At 38.5% G+C, this 22842-nt stretch overlaps 1 protein-coding gene across 8 annotated transcripts in view; it reads right to left on the bottom strand.

Moving 5' to 3' along the window:
• The window catches only part of AKAP7 (A-kinase anchoring protein 7), a 152670-nt gene that overhangs the window by 10872 nt on the left and 118956 nt on the right, over window positions 1–22842 (bottom strand). Inside the window, exon 1 of one of the 8 annotated variants that reach the window (XM_004044676.5) lies at window positions 21982–22605. The exons of 6 other annotated variants lie outside the window; for them this stretch is intronic. In XM_004044676.5, the coding sequence (XP_004044724.1) occupies window positions 21982–22030 (49 nt within the window). In that variant the 5' untranslated portion in view covers window positions 22031–22605. Of the gene's footprint in view, window positions 1–21981; window positions 22606–22842 lie in introns of those variants that run through there. One more of the 8 variants, XM_055391903.1, reaches the window with a different exon arrangement.

Raw genomic sequence — 22842 nt, 5'->3', positions numbered from 1 at the left:
TTTATATTTAAACAATGTTTCTAAATAATCCATGCATCAAAGATGAAATCAAGAGGAATTAGAAAATACCTTTAACTGAACGTAAATTAAAACAAAACATATCAAATTTGTGGAATGCAGCTAAAGCTGTACTTTATACCACTAAGTGCTTATATTAGAAAGTAAGAAAAGGTCTCAAGTCAGTTATCAAAGCTACCACATTAAGAACATAGGAAGAGAGGATCCAATTAACCCCAAATTAAGCAGAAAGAAGGAAACAATAAAAATAGTAGGAGAATGAAATAGAAAACAGATAAACAGTAGAGAACATCAGCGAAACCAAAGGCTAATCCCTTGAAAAAAAATCTATAAAATTGATAAAGCTGTATGATCAGAAACAAAAAATACAAGATGTATATTGCCAATATCAGGAGTGGGGGGGTGGAAACATCACTATCGATTATACAAACATTAAGAGGATAATCAGGAAATATAAACAATTTTATGTGAAGAGATGCAACAAACTAGACGAAATGGGTAAATTCCTTAAAAGACACAGAAATGAATGGGATTTTTGATACCACATTCCAGAGTCACTGAACAAAGCCTTATGGAAGGCAGGGAAGTTCACCAGTCCTGGGGCTTTGCTCTTTCAGTGACAGGAATCAAGTCTCTCACAGATCCCTGCCTAAAAGCAATGGTTGCACTGTGGAACACTGGAACTATATGTAATTTAATTTAGGACACATTAGACACACTACCAATGCTTTTCTACTTTTTGGTAGAGGTATATTTCAAAGTAACTGCCATTTTTTAAACCGCAATGTACCTATTCGTGGCCTTGTCTGACTTTAAAAGAGAACTTTTTTATTCTAAACAGACTCCCTACGAATGGTTACCCTGTCATTTGACTCATGGGTCTCTACTTTTCCCATTTGTAATTTGTAAAGTGTTCTCTTATGATCACCATGTATTTTGTAAATAATGAATAGTATTTGTTAAAAAAAAATCAAGGCTGCAGTGAACTATGACAGCACCACTGCACTCCAGCCTGGGCAACACAAGACTCCATCTCTTTAAAAAAATAAAATTTTATGAAAATGTAAAGGAACTTGAAAAGCCAAAACAGTTTTTAACAAGAAGAACATGATTAGAAGACTTATACTTCCTGATTTCAAGACTTACTTTGAAGCTACAGAAATAGAGACAGTGTGGTATTGGCATAAGTATAGACATATAGATAATAAAACAAAACAAAAAATCCACAACTAGACTCACACACGTATGGCCAATTAATTTTCAACAAAGGAGCTAAGGCAATTAAAAAATAATAATCTTTGCAAGGAATGGTACTAGAATAATTATACATCCATATGCAAAATAAAGAACCTCAACTCTTACCTCACACCAATATAAAAATTAAAATGAATCACAGACCTAATACGAGAGCTTTGTAAGTATAAACTGTCTAGAAGAAAACACAGAAGAACTTCTTAGTGACCTTAGATTTGGGAAAGATTTATTAAATAGGACAACAAAAGCACAAACTTTAAAAAAAAGAGGTAAATTGAACTTCATCAAAATGTAAAACATTTGCTCTTTTCAGGACCCTGTTAGAAAACAAAAGGCAATCCACAGACTGGGAGAACATATTTGCAAAATTTATCTATTAAAGAGCTTGTAGCGAGAAAACAAAAAGAACTCTTACTACTTAACAGTAAGAAAAGCAACCAAATACAAAAACGGCCAAAATAACTGAAAAGTTTTTTTCACAAAACAAGATATACAGACAGTCGATAAACATGTAAAAAGACATTCAACATTTTTAGTTTTCAGGGAAATACAAATTAAAGTCACAATGAGATACTACTATTCATCCAACAGAATGACTGTCAATTAAAAAGATAGACAATACTAAGTGTTGGTGAGGATGTGAAGCAACTGGAACTCCTATTGCTGGTGGGAATGCAAAAATGGTAATAGCCACTTGGTAAAAACAGTTTAGAAATTTCTTATAAAAAGTTGACCATATTCTTACAATGCAACCCATTAATCTACTTCTAGCTAGACTTGAAATCAAATAAAATGAAAGCATATACTCACATAAACACCTATACATGAATGTTTGTAGTAGTTTTATTCATAATTATCCCAGACTAGAAACAACTCAAATACTCTTCAACTGGGGAATCAATCAATAAGCTGTGGTAAATCCATGCAATGGATTAGTACTCAGTACAAAGTAATGAAATACTGATACAGGCAACAATACAGATGAAACTAAAATATGTTGTGTGAAATAAACTAGATTCAAAGGGTTACATACTGTATGATTTCATTTATATGACATTCTGGAAAAGGCAAAACTAGACTGCAAACAAACCAGCGGTTTCCAGGTGTAGCTGTAACAGGAAGGGTTGACTATAAAAGGGCATGAGAGAATTTTGGAGAGTGATGGAACTGTTCACAATCTTGATTGTGGTGCTATGACTCTGTGCTGATTACAACTGACAGACTTGTATACAGTGAATATTACTGTATGTAAATTATACCTCAATGAAAAACAAACCATATTGGGAACAATTTCTTCCCCATGATGAGGGACAAGTTCAGCCTCTATTGGGGTCAACCTGTGAACCTGATGAATGGACTAGTGCCCTGTCACTCCGCAATTAGCATATGGCTGGTAATGATGATGGCTTTCTCAGCCCCTCTGTTTTAGACACATCTCAACTGTAATATCTGTAATCTCTCACAGCTGCAGGCCTCAGATTCTCAGTTGCTTTCCTTCTGAATCATATTTTTCTGTGTGCTTCATACCAAAATAGGAAAAATAATTTCCACTGAAATAGACTGGGGTGGTTTCTGAGCATAAATATGACTCAAATAAATTGTTTTAATTCTCCCCTTCAGTGTATCAGACAGGTATCATCTGCTCCAATCTGCTCAGAGAGTACAAACTAAGTTGGTAGCCAATATTCTGATTGACATGTGATCGCCCTCACTCTGTTGTTTAAATCTCTTTCAGAGGGGCACTGTGCTCATGGCAGTTTGTTTTGCTGACTGGTTTTGCCTTGTCTTGTTTGTTGGTTCCCATTTGCTATTCCATATCATATGTTCTCTACTATATGGTAACCACGGTGGTTTCCTCCCTGAATTTTGGTTCCTGTATTTGTTCAGGTTGGAACGTGGGGATGCCTCAAGATCCCTGACTGCTTGCTCAAGACCACTCCAAGTCATTTTGTGCAGAACTGATTGAGAGGTGCAATTCTGAGTAGTGTTAAAAGTAGTATGCATTCTAGACTGGGCGCAGGGGCTCACGCCTGTAATCCCAACACTTGGCGGATCACCTGAAGTCAGGAGTTCGAGACCAGCCTGGCCAACATGGTGAAACCTTGTCTCCACTAAAAATACAAAAATTAGCCAGGCGTGGTGGCTCACGTCTGTAACCCCAGCTACTAGGGAGGCTGAAGCAGGAGAATCACTTGAACCCAGGAGGCGAAGGTTGCAATGAGCCGAGATCAGGCCACTATACTCCAGCCTGGGCAAAAGAAAGTGAGTGAGACTCTGTTTCCAAAAAAAAAGTAGTATGTATTCCAAACACAATTCCTGGTCCACAGGAGTGTCAACAGAAGTATGTCTATCATTGAAAAATTATTTTTATGACAAAGAAGAAATAAATATAGTTTCAAACATGTCACAAGCATAAATTTTCAAATAATCATGCTTTTGTCTGGTAGAAAAACAAGGAAATCAGAAAATGAAGGACTCCTTAGAATCTAAATATTATTACATTCATGTAATTTCTTATCATGTATTTTAAAGGAGCATTACATAAAATTTAGAAGCATGACTAACTGGAATTAATTTTTACCTATTTGGCCAACACACCTGCTCATGAGAATACAGACTTTTCTTTATAGGCTGATTATCCTAGGCTAGGAATTGATATGAGCAGAAATAAGGTCACTTTCCTGTTCTGAAGGCAATGTTCACCGATGTACGTCGGCAGAATAAATGTTGCCATTAATGTAATCTAGTAAAATAAACCATAAGTTGCAAATAACACTTCACTCCTTTTATAAGCAGTAAGGACACACCAAACTCAGAGGGCTTCGCAGGCTGAGAAAATTCCCATGATGCCAGCTCACTAACAGCAGTCACAGGAACACTTTTTTCCACTTGTTCAGGTAACACTTCATACTTTCCAAAGTGTTTCAGAAACATTATTGCATTTGGTTATCACAGAAACCTTAAGAGGTAAATTAAGTGTCATTCTTCCCATTTACAGGTAGAACAATGAGACTTGTATAAATTGCCTATGATCACATAGCAGTAGTGACGGAAACTGATAATTCCCTCACTAGGAATTAGGAAGCTTAGTTCATCCAAGACACCCACCCCCAGGCAGATATACTTCACAGTGCTCTCATCCTGGGAAAGTGAAGGTATACAAGAGAGAAGTATTATGTGAGAAATAGCACATAATTTAATGATTGGTTAATTAGAAAACAGAAAATTTAGAAGATTTCATTCTCAGCTTGAAATGTCCAATACTAAATAATGGTACTGATTAATGCAATACAATTACTTCCTCCATTCCTCCCTCCCTTCTAATGCAATACAAGTCCTCCCTCCCTTTCTCCCTTCTTCCCTTCCTTCCTTCCCATGCTTTCATCTTTCCCCAAGTATTCATTGAGCATCCTCTTTTGTGATAAGCATTGTGCTATAAATACAGAAATGAATCTGACATGGGCCCTGCCTTAGGAAACCTGCAATTCAGTACAGGTAGAAACACATTAAATAAATAAGAGATCATGAACGCTCTCAAGGAAAGATGTACCATATAGAAGGGTACACAAAGTAGACAGCGGTGAATTCCGTCTAGGGGAAAATATTTCAAAAAGTGTCATGCAGGAGGTGATGTTTGAGCTGCACCAGACAGAATGAATAAGTATTTCTCAAGTGGGCCAGGGAAGAAATGCCACAAGAGAGAGAGTTAAGACCAGCTTGGCTTGTTTTATAGCAGCAGAACTTGCTCTGGTTAAGTAACTGATGAGGTGGGTGGGAGGAGAATGATGAGCCTGGAAGCGTATGCAAGGGAGAGACCCTGAAGGCTCCAGGGGGACACACTGAGGAGTCTGCATATCAACTATTTCTCAAGCACCTACTATGATCAAATTGCACTTCCAGATTCTGAGACATACACAAATTATTAAGGCTCGTCTTCAAGGTTGCTTATTTCAACCTGTGAAGTATAACGCTAAAGAAAATTCGACTTTCAGAAAACTGCTCATGTTATAAAATGTAAGCTTCAGTCTCAGAACATTCCTATTATTTTATGGGAAAACATAAGATATGTCACTGACTAGTGATGCTGCTTCATTTTATCTTTGATGCCAATATCCAGTCATTATGCTTAGTGAGAGGGCCTAAAATGTAAGCAAAACTACAAAGTGACCAAGAGCATCACAAATACTTTAAACATCACAGGGTGAAAACATTATATTAAAATATTTTTTCATAATATTTTTAAAAATTATTCAAAATTAGCTCTGCAATCTTTAACTCAGCTGACTAATCCTAAACCAAATGCTTTTTGGATGAGTGAGTAGAATATGGTTTACCCTGTGAATTTTTCTAATTATTCAGCTAGCAAACACATAAAATAGGTTTAACTGCCACTGTTTTTCTTTGAAGTCTGAACATGAAACTCCAGGTACACAGAAATATTTGGTCAGTACATCTTGCTTGTGAATACTAATCAATCTGTCAACCAAGTTTATCAAGAATTATAAAAGTAATAATAATGGGTCAAATAGAGTGTGATGCTAAAGAGAACTTGAAGATAAGTTGATTAATCATTAAAATCAAGAGAAAGGGTCATTTTGGCCAACTTTTCTAGAAATATAAAAATGAACAGAGAGAGCACACCGTTTAAAAAAAAAAAAACCCCCCTGAAGCTTGGTGATCTCATAAATTTATTGCTTTAGCTTCATGAAGAATGACTGAAGAAAGTAATTTAGGATATTTCTCTTCTCAGTGGCCTACAATTATCAATTTACAAGAGGCTCCAAAAAGTATTCAGACAAAAACTAAATTGTTTTAAAGTTCTCTTTGGTGATGTATACTGTTTATTAAGGTTCTTTGAATATGTAAATTCTTACTGTAAGAAATGGAACTAGCATTTAAACTTGTTGAGTAATAGTACACTGATGACATGTAAATATAAATTAATTTGACCCATCAGTTGACATTTGCTTCTCAAGCTCTTGATCTTCACATGTGCACGAACTGCTCCCAGGCAAAGGAATTTCAGTTCTCTGTGGGGAACAAGTGCATGTGTACCAGGATGGACTAAGAACAGTCACTAGCATGCTGGGCTTCCCCCACAGGCCACCCTAAAGTCAAGATTAATTTCTGTGTGGAAAGCAGGGAACCGAGGCGATGATTAGAAGGAGGTCAGAGACAATCCCAGTCTTGTCCTCTACAATGTCCTCCTGTTCCTTCCTGAAGAGTAAGCCAGAGTTGGCCCCACTGCGGCTGCTGAGGGTCTCTTCCCGGGATCTCTGGAGGTGAGGGGCTGTGTTCTTTCACCACCAGCTGCTTCCAAGACCTAGTGTCCTGCTCATTAAGCCCCCAAACTCTGCACACTTGTATTTTCCAACACGTATTATTTCTTTACTTAGTTGTGACAATTATATTTATGGATCCTTTTAGTAATAATAACAAACCGACGTCATAGTACGCATCTATTATGTGCCTGGGTTTTCCGCCCACACATTGAAGTCAAAAAGCTTTCTATTATCACTCCTTTACAAACAAGAGTCAGAGAAGCCATGAGACTTGCCCAAGTCTACAAAACTAAAAACTGACAAAGTGAAATGTAGACCTATGTGGCTCCAAAACATCACACTTTTGCCATTATACCATAATGCTGTTCCACATCTGACAAATGGAACTGTATTTCTATGATAGCTTCTGTAATGTTTTTTTGTTCTAAAATGAGACTGCTAACCAGAAACTATTTATATTGCTTTCTCTTGAGTTACAGGGTCAGGATTACCTGGGCTGGAATCCTAGCTCCCCAACTCCCTGCTCAGTATCCCTGTGAAAGTTGCTCAGCCCCTCTATGGCCCACTTTATTTGTAAGCCAGGGAAAACAGTAGTTCTACACCACAGGGCTGCTGTGAAAATTAAGTAAGAAAATCATACAAAGCTGCCTGCAATCCCAGAACTTTGGGGAGCTGAGGCGGGCGGATCACTTGAGGTCAGGAGCTTGAGATCAGGCTGGCCAACATGGCGAAACCCCATCTCTACTAAAAATACAAAAATTATCTGGGTGTGGTGGCACATGCCTGTAATCCCAGTTACTGGGGAGGCTGAGGCATGAGAATCGCTTGAACCCGGGAGGCAGAGGTTAAAGTGAGCCGAAACTGCACCACTGCACCCCATCCTGGGCAACAGAGCAAGACTCTGTCTCAAAAAAAAGAAAAATAATACAAAGCACTCAGCATCATGCTTGGCCTATAGTATAGCAATCAATGAAATGAGCTATTAATATGGTTTAGATGTTTGTCCCCTCAAAATCTCATATTGGAATATAATCCCCAGTGTTGAAGGTGGGGCCTGGTGGGAGGTATTTGGGTCATGGGGCAGATCTCTCATAAATGGCCTGGTGCTGTCCTCATGATAATGAGTGAGTTCTCACCCTAAGTTCATGTGAGATCTGGTTAAGAATGTGGCACTTCTCACCAGTCTCTCTCTTGCTCCTGCTCTTGCCATGTGATGTGCCTGCTCCCACTTCACCTTCTGCCATGAGTACAAGCTTCCTGAGGCCCTCACCAGAAGCAGATGCTAGCACCGTGCTTCCTGTTCAGCGTGCAGAACTGTGAGCCAATGAAACCTCTTTTCTTTATAAATTACCCAGTCTCAAGTATTCCTTGATGGCAACACAAAAATGGCCTAACATAGCTACTATTATCACCATTTGATTTAAATGAAAGAGACACTGTGACCCTCTTTCAAGTTAGAAGGTTACAAGGCTATTTATTTATGATCTTCCTGATAAACATTTCTGTAAGCAAACATAATATGGGAAACCTACTCACTTTATACAATATATTTCTTGAAACAATGTTGAAATAACTGTAAACAATAATTTTATGCACTGTTCTATATAGCTAACATTTACATTCTTTTGCTACTAAGTGATATTCCATGATAGGTAAAGAGAAAAGCTACTCCTAGTTATGCTTGCAAAAGGCTTCCAGCAGACATATAAACAGACCACAGCAGAAATAGTGTGATACATACAGTTTTAGGTTTCTAGATGCACCAAACTGAATCAAGTTCAGTTTATATGCAACTGTCCAAGTACTATCTACCTGAGAACACATGTTAAGCACATGTGGTAAATGTCGCAATCATCCACAGTTTCAGCTTTGCTCTCACCTTCCTTGTACAAGCAATACATACTTTCAGTCACAGGGCTGCTTTCCATCCAGTCATTCCTTTTTGGTTAAATCCCCAAAAGACTGGATATAATTAATGGCATAAAAAATAGAGCAAAAGATACACTCTCAGTAAAAATCAGGACCCAAAGGAAACATAAATTATAATAGCAAGTAAAGAATGGGGGAAAAACAGATCATGGAGGTGCAAATCCCCATAGCCAAGTTTTGAGTTCTGAGCTTCCCAAAATTCAGAGTGAAAGGAGATGCATTGTGGTTCTCATTGCCAAGAGCCCAAAGCACACACCACAGTAGCTTAGGATCAGAGTGGCTACTCCATTGCCGCCCCACTCCAGGGCTCTAGGCCACATCCACTTTACAATGGTCTGCCCCAAATCCCTTCCTCACCTACCCTTCACCCTTCTCTTATAAAAGTATCCACTGCACCTGTCCCCTTGGTAACTGCTCCTCTCACATTCTCTCTGGCTCCAGTAGGGCTGTTGATCCAGAGCTACCACAGGTCCATATGATGCTCTGCATGGATCTTTTAAGACGTGACCCTTCCTTAAGACACTTCATTTCCATCTTCTGGGAAATTTTCACACCATGCTGCTTTCATTTGTATAGAAAGGCACTTTACACCATAACACACAGATCACAATGTCTTCAATGTGTATACTGCCTCACAGGTTGCATACACATTGTAGTTTACAACCTGTACCTTTCCTCAAATTTCATATATGGGAATGAGGAGAGGGAAACTCATTCTCCTTGAATGTCAGGCAGTAAGAGTGTTCTCCAGAAATGCTGGAAGTCATATCCCCATCACTGAGTGAAGCCGGAGAGAGTGATGACACAGAAGCTTCTGGAAGCCAGAGCCCTACCAGCAAGGGAACCTAAGAGGCTGAGAACAGAAGCTGAAAGAAGAGATGGAGAGGTGGTGTCCGTAAGTTGGTCTCAAGGCTGATCTCTACCCCTTTCATGTTGTTTGCATAGGTGAGCCATTACATTTTCCCTTCTAATAAAAACTAGAGCAGATTTGCCTTGATGTATGCCACTTCCGGGCATCTATCCTCTCACTGCCTTGGCTCTACTGCCCTTTTCTGTTTCTGCTGACTAGTTCCCAGATCCTTCTAAGAATTCCTCAGACTTCAGAACATTCTAGCCACTGCTTTGGCCCCCTGACGTCTGAGCCTTTGGTCCCCTTTAAACCTGAAGCCGTGAGAACACAGCTTATTATTCTCAAATGCTAATCTCTACCTGGCTGCAGGTTTAACTCCAATCTAATTTGCTATCATCTCCCTATATCATAGATTGACAGTGGATATCATTAATATGGATTGAGAGAATTGGCTTAGCAAAATATAAAAATACTATAACATTGCAGAACACGTGGTTAACAAACTTAGAAGAAATTATTTTTAAAGAATGTTCAAAACTATTGAAAGATTAGTTTTCAAATGATTTGTTCTTTTTAAGTTTGTTGAATTGATCTAGGTGAGAGTTTTCCTTGGAAACGTCTTATTAACAACTAACTTGAATTATTGAAATATATATGTATGTTTTAAAAAATTATTTCTTTTGAAGTGGTCATATCTTTGCATACTTTGTAAAAAAATTATGGAATTTTATTGTGAAAAATACATCATTTTAAAATACGGTTATTGTTTTTTGTCCCAAAAGAAATAAGAACATTGGCATAAACAAAATGCTTACCTTGGAACAATGGGGAAAAAAGATATTGCCAAAATATGTAGCCAACAACGATGTGCCAGTTATTAAACCACTGCCCCTCAGCTCCAAGCCCACCCTTCCTTACTCAGGTTTATGATAACAGCTGGGACTCAGCTCACTATTTCTCCTTTGCCCGCTGGATCTGCTAAGTTCTGCCAAGAGGGGGAGGCAGAGAGAAACTGGACAGCTGCGCAAAGGGAACAGGATCTTGCCCTTTGCTATTTGTTCATTATTCTCATCAGTGTTGCCCCAACAACTGGTTCCAATAGCAGACGGCTCTAGTTTTCATCTTTTCCCTCACTCCTGGTATCAGCCTCACTGCATTCCCTTAGAGACAATAGCAAAGTTGGCCAATGTCCCCTCCTCAAAAGCCAGAAGCCCAGCTTTGACGGTCCCTATTCTGTGTTCCTGGGGCACCTCCTTGGAGACAGTAACCTCTCCTCAAAGGTCTGAGTCTCGGCTATGTGGGGGTCCTTCCCACAAGTAACCCAGCCTAAAAGTTACTATCTTTTCCCTCAGTATTGCCTTTCCACCCTTTATTCCTCCAAAACTTACTTAACTAATTCCCTATGTTAAATTCTCTCTGTTAAAGCAACTGGTGTAGTTTCTATTTTCTTGGTTAGATTCTAAATGATACAAACTACTTCTTTATTTCCCCCCCCACAATGTTTTATTTACAGCGGACTAAGACATGAACGACAGAGGCAAAGGGTACAAAGGAACAGCTATGAGCTTGAAGTTTTTTAGAAAAAAAATGTGTATTTCATGAACTTGATTCTCCATAAAACAATTTATGTCTTTCAATATTCAGATTTAACAGTTTTACTACATATTTTTAGGCTCTGTAAAATCTGTAAATCTGATTTTACATTGGAGGTTCAGTAGGTTAAGTACAGTACTGGGTATATAATAGCATCTCAATGAATTTTTATGTTAAATTTACCAAACTAATTTTAGAGAAAATTAATTTAAAATAAACCTAAATGTGGACAAAATAGTTTCATAAAAATTTTATTTATAAAGACAATAATACAATAGACATTACACCTTAGTTTATTATCTCTAGGATTCATTGGTACCAACTGCCAGCTGTTACCATTAGTTCAATAATTGGTATTTTATGTGGTACGTAAGTGTTACAACAATGTATTTGAGCCCAAACTTGTATGTTATACTTCTATCTTAAAGCATATTATGTGTTGGTCTTAAAGCCATTAATTTAAAATATTCTTTTTTTTTTTTTTTTTTTTTTGAGACAGAGTTTCGCTCTTGTTGCCCAGGCTGCATTCGCTCTTGTTGAGCAATGGTGCAATCTCAGCTCACTGCAACCTCCACCTCCTGGGTTCAAGCGATTCTCCTGCCTCAGCCTGCTGAGTAGCTGCGATTACAGGCATGTGCCACTACGCCCAGCTAACTTTGTATTTTTAGTAGAGAAGGGGTTTCTCCATGTTGGTCAGGCTGGTCTCGAACTCCCAACCTCAGGTGATCCACCCACCTCGGCCTCCCAAAGTGCTGGGATTACAGTCATGAGCCACTGCGCCGGGCCATTAAAATATTCATTTAATAGTAACTATAAATTAAGGAAAATAAAAAGGTAGACATTTTTTCATGAAAATTTTGCTGTTCTAAGCAAAAATTAACAAGTGGAATCTAATTAAACTAAAAAGCTTCTGCACACCAAAAGAAACTATTATCATAGTGAACAGACAACCTAAAGAATGGGAGGAAATTTTGCAATCTATCCATCTGACCAAGGGCTAATATCCAGAATCTACAAAGAACTTAAACAAATTTACAAGAAAAAAACAACCCCATTAAAAAGTGGGCAAAAGACATGAACAGACACTTCTCAAAAGAAGACATTTGTGCAGCCAACAAATATATGAAAAACAGCTCAGCATCACTGATCATTAGAGAAACGCAAATCAAAACCACAATAAGATACCATCTAATACCAGTTAGAATGGCGATTATTAAAATGTCAAGAAATAACAGATGCTGGCGAGGCTTGGAGAAACAGGAACACTTTTACACTGTTGTTGGGAATGTAAATTAGTTCAACCACTGTGGAAGACAGTGTGGAGATTCCTCAAAGACCCAGAACCAGAAATACCATTTGACCCAGCAATCTCATTACTGGGTATATGCCCAAAAATATATAAATCATTCTATTATAAAGATACACGCACATGTATGTTTATTGCAGCACTATTCACAATAGCAAAGACATGGAATCAACCCAAATGCCCATCAATGATAGACTAGGTAAAGAAAATGTGGTACATATACACCATGGAATACTATGCAGCCTTAAAAAGGAACAAGATCATGTCCTTTGCAGGGACATGGATGGATATGGAAGCCACTATCCTCAGCAAACTAACACAGGAACAGAAAAAAAAAAAAAAAACACCACATGTTCTCACTTACAAGTAGGGGCTGAACAATGAGAGCACATGGACACAGGGAGGAGAACAGCACACACTGGGGCCTGTTGGGTGGATGACGGGCGAGAGAGTATCCGGATAAATAGCTAATGCATGCAAGGCTTAATACCTGGGTGATGGGTTGATGGGTGGAGCAAACCACCATGGCACACATTTACCTAACAAACCTGCACACTCTGCACAGGTATCCCAGAACTTAAAATAAATTTAAAAACATTTTGGTCTTCCATTTAAATTGTTCGGTGACTTAAAATAGTTTGAAAATTCTGCCTTAAAAAATCTTCTCTCAGGCAATTTATTATGAATTACTAATACAAAATTTGACTATGAGAACTTCTCTATTTTATGATCCCATTTCAGTATTTTCATTGTTTAAAACAAGATTTACTGCAAACATAATTATAATACTACTGGGTTTAATGTATCTTTACCACTGGCTTCTAAGACCACCAAAAGAAAATGTGTTAAACTAACACTCACTGTCCTAATTCTGTTCCCCTAGAGCCATACAAAACAACTCTTCTTTTGCTTCCACATTAAAGAGCCCTCTAAATGTTCTAAGACCACTAATTCTTCTGCCTTCTCTCCTCCCAGCTAAGCTGCCTGAGTCCTTCAGCTTTCCTCTTGTGATGTGGTTTCCACGCTCGTCACCATCCTGGCCTCCCTCAGGTCACACTCCAGCTGGCCAGTACTCTAAACAAAGTCTGACTACAATAGCCCTAGATAGAAAGTCTGAGATTAACAAGTCATCTGCTTGCCAGTTTATCAGCTATCAATCAAATCCTGAAAAGGCTGCATTTCACAGCTAACTTTAGCTGAACATTTAAAATGCTTAGAAAGTGTGAATTATATTTTTGCTTAAACAGTCAGATATAAGACATCAAACTGAAGCCTGATGTAATTCACATGGCAAATGCCAACAACTACTATCCGACCTCGAAGTCAGGAGAGAAGCCGGGGAGGGGCTCTGAGCCAGGTCGTTAAGAGTGAATCACCCTTTCCACCTGATTCCTTCTTCCCTCTCCCATCAGCACTACAAACTAGGTAACTAGGTGAGCTCTGACTCCCTTGGGAAAATGAGATCCTCTGTCAATCCACACCGAGCATCTTGTTTGTATATCACTTTCTCCCTGGCACTACACAGATACATAATAGGTTTATTAATGTTCTTGACTAAATTCATAAGTTTTTGGGGAAAGTGTATAAATAAATGCAGAAAATTGTAAGCCTCAAATATCTCTGATTTAACCTTTAATAAAATTAACAACATTTATGTTCTAGTTACCACATAATTTAAGTTAAAGCTATACTTATTCTTTGTATTTTCATCATACAATTCCACTTTTGTCTATGACTATTTGCTAAGGGCAAAGAACTTTACCATGCAACTGAAAGATTTATTTTAATAGTTTCAAGGTCTGTTAACTTGTAACTCACATTATGAATGTTAGTCACAGAAGATTTTATTTGCTAAGATGTTTGCTGTAGGAACTGTTTGTTCATGTCAAGTTGTAAATCCTGGCTGTGATAGAAGCTTAGGGTAATTTCCAATTTGGGTAGTAATTAACTCACTCTCAGTGACTTAGCTATGGAACTCCCTGGGCATGTAAGAGGCATGGCTTTGCTTGTTAGACTGAAAGCATCAGTCAATATCCTTTATCTTGGCTTTTTACGTTCAAGGCATAATAAACTTTGAGATCTCACAGATTTCTTTTTACAAGGCCATGTAACTTTTTAAAGAAAGAATCCATTAGTAGGAAGCATGTGTTACTCATCATCATACCTTCCAGAACACCTGGCTCAGAGTTTTCTGAATCATGGGCTCAACAACATTAATTGAAGTGAACCTGCTATTCCTTAACAGCAGCTCTGACTTAAGGCTACATTTCATTGCAACTAAAATGGAACATGAATAATAAGTCAGAGAACTCTCACTTCTTCACTAGGTTTGGTAATATTTGTTTTGGAATACACACTGGGACATGGCATCTAATAAACTCAGAAAATATAATTTCCCTGCAACAAAAAAAGTGTATTAATTGTGTAACCACAGTCACCTTAGAAGTCAGCTTGGCATAACTATGGTTTTATTTCTACTTATATACACACTGAGTGTCCCCTAAACCAAGCAAGTGTAAACAAAGAAAAAAGGGAGGATTTACTGCTTCATGTAGTGCAGAAGGTCTTGGGCATGGCTGAACTCAGAGGCTCAAACACTCATCAGGACTCTCTCCTTCCCTAGGCTTACTTTCCTCTGTGCTGGCTCCATTCTGAGAACGACTCTTCCTGATGGTACTTGCTCTACAGTACCAAGTACTGTGATCTTAGGATGACAGCCTTTCTGCTCACAACCCAAAAGGAAGACAGGCTCTCTATCAAATCTCAAGGAAGATCACGGTTGACTTTGCTAGGACCACATGTCTCTCCTGGGGCAGGAAGTAAGGCTTCATGATGGACAAGACCCCAAGAAGTGGGGGAAAGAGTTCCCCATAGGAAATTAGGCTGTGCAGATCAATGCTGCAAGTCTACTCAACAATTCAAGGTCTGACACTCCAAGTGCCTTTTTATCTCTACTGCATAAGGTAGAAATAAAAGCATAGTTCTGCCAAGCTGACTTTTTTTTTTTTTTTTTTGAGACAAGGTCTCACTTTGTCACCCAGGCTGGAGTACAGTGGTGCAATCATGGCACTTCAGCCTCCCGAGTAGTTGGGACTACAGGTACACATTATCACACCCAGTTAATTTTTGCCATGTTGCCCAAGCTCAAGCTGACTTCTTACTGCGGCTATGCAATTAACACACTATTTGCTGCAGAGAAATTTATATTTACTGAGTCTATTATATGCCAAGCACAGTGTCAGGAATTTTATAGGCATTAGCTTATTTAATTTTCACAATAGGTAGATACTGTTTAAGACAAATGTACAGAAAAAAATCTTAGAGAAGTTAAACGGTAAATGTCAGAACCAAAAGTGCAAACTGAACCATTTTGTCTCTAGAACCTCTATTTTTCTACCATATAGACATTTAGAATTTTGAAACTCTTTTGAGTTGGGCTGTCATCATCACTGCTTATCTTTTATTTTTTATTTCATTATTTTACTATAAATATTTCCCAAGAGCACTTGGGATAATTTGGTCTTATTAAAATGCAAATCCATGGCTGGGTGCAGTGGCTCACACCTATAATCCCAATACTCTGGGAGGCCGAGGTGGGAGGATCACTTGAGGCCAGGAGTTTGAGACCTGCCTGGGCCATCTCTTAATAATAATAATAATGTCCCAGGAAGGAGTAATTCAGATATGAAGCTTTCTTTTATTAGCCAAAAGCTTACAGTATATCAGAGTCCTGCTTCTTTTTTCATGGCCCCCCAGGAAGATGACACAGGACAGACCACATCACACTGCTGAAGGACAGGGCTTTTGGATACAGCTCATGGCAGTCAATGGCTCTACTGGGGGCTGGGAATAATTCTACAACCTTGCTATTCCTCATGGAAATTATTCAATATTTGATGGTAGAATCCTGCAAACTCTAAAAATGTCAGAATAACAAGAAGGAATCCAGTTACCACATAGCCTATGAATTAATAGATGGAATCAGGAAGGTAAGATAAGAATAGTAACTACTAGCATTTGCTCTAATGTTCCTTTACTTGATTTTAGAAACATAAGCCTCCTGATTACAAATTATTTAATAAAGGGAAAATCTAACCTTTAGTGACTATGGTTAAATGTTTGTTTTACCTTGCACACCATTCCTGCTGCTACCACAATATTACCCACAGAAATCTTATGCAAAATGTAGTCTCAGGTTACACACAACACCTCTGGCTTCACTGCTTCAGAAAGAGGGCAGCAGATGCTGAGCTGCCTGGGATCCCAGCCTTCTACCAGTTCTCAGCCCCATGGCACCCCGGGAGACTGTAACTGAGAAATCCCCCACACTTCTGGCTTTCAGCAACTTGCACTCTTAAATGAGACAGGGAGCATCTATTTTCTAACAGTTGCATTTAATAAGCAGTCTTGAACATAATCCTAGCATAGTACTTGGCACACAGTAAACATTAAATAAATTAAGAGGAGGAGAAAAAGAGGGGAAGTCAAAGAGGAAGATTTGGAGGAGGAGGAAGAGAAAGAATTGCAACACATCTATATCACTCATTCTTTTATTCCCTAGACTCTTAGCTCTAAGGGGCAAATGAGAAAATATGAATTAAACAAGAGTGGTTCAACCCCCACTTCTTAAATCTGAGGAACTGAAGCCCTGAGATGTTAGCAGCTTGCTCAGACAGGATGTAATAGCAGAGCTGGGTTTCCCATCCAGCTCTCTGTCCTCCCAGGCCTGTGCTCTGTCTACAGTAAGAACTGCATGCCAAGCAATGGGCCATATGTTTTCAACAGGCAGTGGCAGAACTGGAGTTATGCTGTGTCCCCTGTGGGCAAACACATTTTTACTGGCAAGGAAAAAAAATAAAGTGTCACTGTCCTTTGATGGGAGGTTCCCTATCCTCATTCCCTGGGGCCCAGAATGTAAAGTGTAAGCGTGAGCCTGTTAAAATGTTTCTCTGGTACGTTCAGTAACCAAAGCTCTTCATGGATTCCAACATTAACCAGAGTTATTCCATATTCTATCATCTGATAGGCTGACTGACACTGAAGCTCTCTCACACTCACAAGAAATGTATATCATTCCCTTCATCGACAAACATTTAGAACATGCCTCCTCTGGGTAACACGCTATGTTAGGGTCTGGTGCCACTAAGAGAGATGTACGACACCTACCCTGAATATGAGGTGTTTGAAATCCATGTGATAAGATAGAGCAGACATGTGAAAGGTAACCATGAAGTCAGCATATCTTAGGTGCAAATGAGAAGAGCAAAGTATAAGGCTATAGGATTTCTAGGATGACTTCTAGGTAATTGGAAAATCTAAATATAGATGTCCTTGTGTAAAATTTGATCACCTTTATGGTAATTACGGTTATATATATGTATTCACCAGACATTAAATCCACACTGCATACCTCAATTTATGGATTAATGTAATATCAGAAATTATCTCAACATTTGACTCATATTTATAAAATGAGTACTATAAATGGTCCCAGTAATTCATCCCACACAAAAAGACTATACTAACACATATTTCATGTATAAAATTAAAATGTGTCTTGTTAAAACACATACTTATTCTAATATTTTATTTTCAGCCATCACAGAATATCAGGACTAGAAAGAAACTGAGTTGTCAGTGCATTCATTCATTAGCAAGTCCATTCTCCCCTTACAACACCCCTAGAAGGTGATGTCCTTATGATGTCCCCATCCTGTCCTTGAATACTTTCAGTAACAAGAGACTAACTCATGAGGTAGGTCAGTTCATCTTTACCATTCATCTATTTAATTCTACATAAAAGCAGTGTACTTCAAAATGGGAAAATCAGCAACAGCAAAAGAGAAAATAAAATGTTTTCTAATTAGTTACAGAGGTATCTACATAGTTATTAAGTTTTCTTGTGAGGTTTGCTTAATAAGATAGATAACCCAGAGTGGTCCATATGCCTCTGCAATATTGACCACTGTGGGTTATCTGCAATGACATTTCTGTTCATGATAGACATTCCTTTCAGGCAGCTCAATATGAGAAATTAGGTAATTCAAATAAATCAAGTTCTATATAAGTAGTCAGCAAAAACTACATTGGAAAATACCTACAGTATTTGTTAAACCTATAATATTTCCAGTAATTTTTAATGTTAACAATGTTCCCGTAGAGCAAGAGAAAGAGCCTAATCTTCCAAGAAACATGAATTTATTGGCAGTGTATTCTACTTACTGTGGTGAAAAATACAGTTTGGAAAAATGTTTAACTTCCAAGATTTAAACAAAAAAGTGTTTTGTGCTGCACTAATTAATAAATAAACCACAAGCTCTGCTGTATTTGACTATTCAGCCCATTGGCAAAATTTCTAGCAATCCCACTACTGGGTATCTTATCCACAGAAAAGGAAATCAGTGTATCAAAGGAATACCTGCACCCCGATGTTTATTGCAGCATTATTCACAAGAGCCAAATACGGAATCAACCTAACTTTCCATCAATAGATGAATGGATAATGAAAATGTGGTATATATATACTATGGAATACGATTCAGCCATAAAAAAGAATAAAATCCTGTCATTTTCAGCAACATGGATGGAAATGTAGGTCATTATGGGAAGTGACATAAGCCAGGCACATAAAGACAAATATTGTATGTTCTCATTCCTATGTTGGAGCTTAAAAATAAATAAATAAATAAAAAAGTAGATCTCATGGAGATAGAGTGGAATGATGGTTACCAGAGGCTGGGAAGTTGTAGGGGAGAAAGATGATGAGAGGTTAATAGGTACAAACACAGTTAGATAGAAGGAATTGGTTCTAATGTTTGGACAGCACAGTAAGGTAACTATAGTTAAAAACAATTTATTGTACATTCCAAAATAGCTAGAAGTTGAAATATTCCCACCACAAGGAAATAATAAATGTTTGAGGTGATGGATATCCTAATTGCCCTGATTTGATCCTTACACATTGCATGCATGTACCAAAATATCACATGCCCCATAAATATGTACAACGATTATGTATCAATTCAAATTACATAAGAATATTTCTGGGTATGCATATAGTTAACTTTCTACAGCTTAGGCTCCCACTCGACTAGTTGATTTAAAAAAATCATCATTTGCTATCAATAGACTAAAACAGTAGCACTAATAAATCAATTAAATTAGAATTATTTCTATCTACCACCACCACCAAACGGCAAAAGCAGGATAAAATAGCAGCAGGAGGGGGGAGGGGTCACTTGACTCTTACCACTTGACCAACTGGGTATATCCTTGCTGTATCTCTGTAGGACTGCAGAGGACGAGCTTTCCAACTCACCTGTGTTTTGAGAATAACACCCACAAATTTAAACTTTCACCAAAAACTCATCAAATTCTCCATAATTTGGGCTACCTTCAAGGAGGAACATTCTAGGGCCACCGCCTATTACAGAATTAGAAGAAGTGAGTATTCACATTTTTGTGCTCTGCTTTTAGTAGATGCTCAAGGAGTACATTGCTCAGAGTAGGCTAACAAGGCTATTAGGAGATGACACAAAGATAAATAAGACCCAGGAGGTTACTGTACAATCAAGCAGCAAGATCAGAAAAAAGCTGGACCCTCCCAAATGTCTATTACGGATTCTTTCACATTATCAGCACAACTTACAGACTAGATACCCACAGTTTGTGCTAATTTATATGTTCCTTGAGGCACGCTGAGCAATAAATTCTCTGCCACTTTTTAAATGTCCCCTTTATAAGTACTGTTAGGCACTTATTACCAGAAGGACAGTGATGCCTGGCACAGAAGCCTATCTTTAGACCATCCTGTACCAGAGAAATTAAACACTGCATCAGGAAACAGCTCTACAATGTGCATATGTGTTTCCATGGGGAGTGTGAATGGAGTATGAAGCAGATTAGGTAGAGAAAACCAGTGAAGTAACCACAAAATCAGACAGATGAAAGAATGATGGGCAGAAAATGGAGAGGACCCAGGGGGCCATCAGGAGTGAATGGGGGCAGGGGTGCAAATGCATTTCTTCTAACCATAATTTGCACCTCCAGACTCGGGCTTCACTTCAGATATGGAGTTCTATCTTCATTTTTCTCTTAAAGTTTGGAATTTGAGACAGTAAGCCCCAAAACCAGTACATATTACTTCCTGTCCATCAATATTAGGAAGCACCGTATGTAAAACAGAAGACTGTTCTTCAACAGTCCCTGATAAGGAAGACAGAAAAGAACAAATTCCTTCTGGAGTTGAAACTTGACGTCTTCAGATGGAGCCAAAAGATGCTTACAGACAGGGGAAGAAGAGAAACAGAGCAGGAGAGCAGGCACTCCAGGGGAAAACCCTGAGCAATGGAACAGAAAGTGAAGAGGGTGGGGAAAGAATTCACTATCCCTGCATCGGCCCATGCCAAGGTTTTTCAGAGAGGAGCGTTCCCCAAGAAAAAGATCAACCAACCCAAATCTTCAGGAACTACAAATAAATCATTCTGACAAATAATCTGAAAAGTCTTGGGCTACCAAATGAATGCCAATGGTCTTTGTTAGAAAGTGAATGACTTTGTTGTAAGGTCATCTCAAGTTGTAAGAGCAGGATTGTCACACACTTTACAGTATCCTTTCACAAGTAAAATTTAGAGAGCAGCTTATTGGCTCCTTGTTAACAATCAAATGCTCCACAGTTTCCAATGTTTGGAGACTTCAGCATTTATTCCAAAGCATTCCCCAAAGAGTTACTGTAAAAACTGTCTTATTTCCCAAGTGAACAGGTATAGCATATGTTTTTTTTTTTTTTTAACAGTCCCTGGCTAGTTTCCTGAAGAACAAGCAGCAGGAAATATAAACCAGACGTATATCTTTCAGTATCTGAACCAGATATTATGAAATTCCATGGACCTATTTAAATTAGAATCAAGCACTGATATGACACAAATGTGGCTGCAAATTTAGCAAGTATGACTGGAAACATTATATTGAAAAGGAAGTAAAAATTCCCTATTTCGGGGCAACTAGGGTAAGGCAAACTCTATTCAGCATACTAATTAAAATGCCAGTATTCCATTTAACAAAGCTAAAATGTAAGTGAATATACATAAGCCAGTGAAGAACAAAATTCAATGCAAATGTCACCACTTTAAGTTGTCTTTTCTAGGCACAAGCCGCTGTGGAATTCAACATTCATTTAGGCAGGTTCAATGGGGCTTCTGCTAGAAGCAAAGCGGCATCACTTGTTTAGAGTGGTCTCACAGGCACACTTGAATCCCTTCCAGGAAGAACAAAGCAGGGGACACATGAAAATATCTGCAAGTGTCTAATATGTGTCATTTTAGAACCAGCTTTACCTACTTGTTACTGTTGAGCATTGCTCTGAAAATATGCCAGTTTCAGATAAGAAAAATGAAGTCTGCCTTGTACAGTATCTCAAATCGAATGCAGTGATTTAAAGAAACTCAAAACTAAACTCTGACTCTAACGTAGTGGGATAAAAATGAGCTGGGAGAATACCAACAGAGGAGAATCAGAAATGAGTTTTCAGTATTTTGTATTTTTAACACAGCCCATCTACTGAGTTGCAGTACTTTTACAGTTAATTTGTAACTACACACCTACCAGTCCCTTTAAGAAACACACATTAAAAATCATAGCTGATTAGTCTGCTATCTTTCCCATTAAAAAAAGAGCAAAACTACCCCTAGAAGACAACCGCACAAAATAGTCAAGCACTTAGGATTCTGCACAGTACAAATCCCACTTACTGATTTTTCCTTCATCTCTTGAGAAAGGAAAGCAGCAAAGCTGGCCCATGGCACTGGTCCTGTCTGTCTTTCCTGGTGTTCTTCTCCGTGAGGACCCCAAATAGAAACTGCAGTTTATAGCACAGTCTGCGAGCACACCCTGCCTTTTTCACTCCACGGAGCAGCACAGGCAGCTTGAAGAGCCAACGCACACGCCGCCGGGGGAGAGAAAGGAGAAGGGAACTTGCTGCCGTGAGCAAAAAAGGCTCCACCTCCAGTCCTCCAGCCTAATGCAACTGCTCTGGGACTGGCATTCAGTGAAGGAAGTGGCTATACGCTCCCGTATTCTCACAAAACTGTGAGTCCCTGGCCATAGGTCAGTGCCATGTGTACTGTCTGGCTATTTGCATATGTCTTTAAGAAAGGTAGTCGAGAAAAACCACAATGAGCCCTTTCTCCTACAGACAACTGCAGTAATTACACATGAAAATTCAAACCCCCAAAAAGACCATATTTTCTGTCTGCTACTTAAAGAGGAAGAGCCTTCTTTTATCCCTAGGAGATTGTGGTTTATGAATAGAAAACCCAACAGAGCAGAACACTGGAACCACAACTTGTATGAAGTACCATTAACTACCTAGCAAACTGCATGAACAATAGAAATGATAGGCTAAGTGTGGGGAAAGAGGCTATCGACTGTTATCTGTACGGTACGGCATATCTTTTAAATTCCTGCTTTCTGATATATTGCCTTATTCCCCTAGTAAAGCAGTAATTAATAATATTAATTTTGAAATTATACCATCAAATATGTCAACAGCCTAGAAAATTACCCAAATATAGATGCATCACTGACAAAAAGACAAAAGATTAGGGCATCTT

The sequence above is a fragment of the Gorilla gorilla genome, chromosome 5 (genome assembly GCF_029281585.2).
Source record: "Gorilla gorilla gorilla isolate KB3781 chromosome 5, NHGRI_mGorGor1-v2.1_pri, whole genome shotgun sequence".
Classification (NCBI taxonomy): domain Eukaryota; kingdom Metazoa; phylum Chordata; class Mammalia; order Primates; family Hominidae; genus Gorilla; species Gorilla gorilla.
This window is presented reverse-complemented; position numbering and strand designations above follow the sequence as displayed.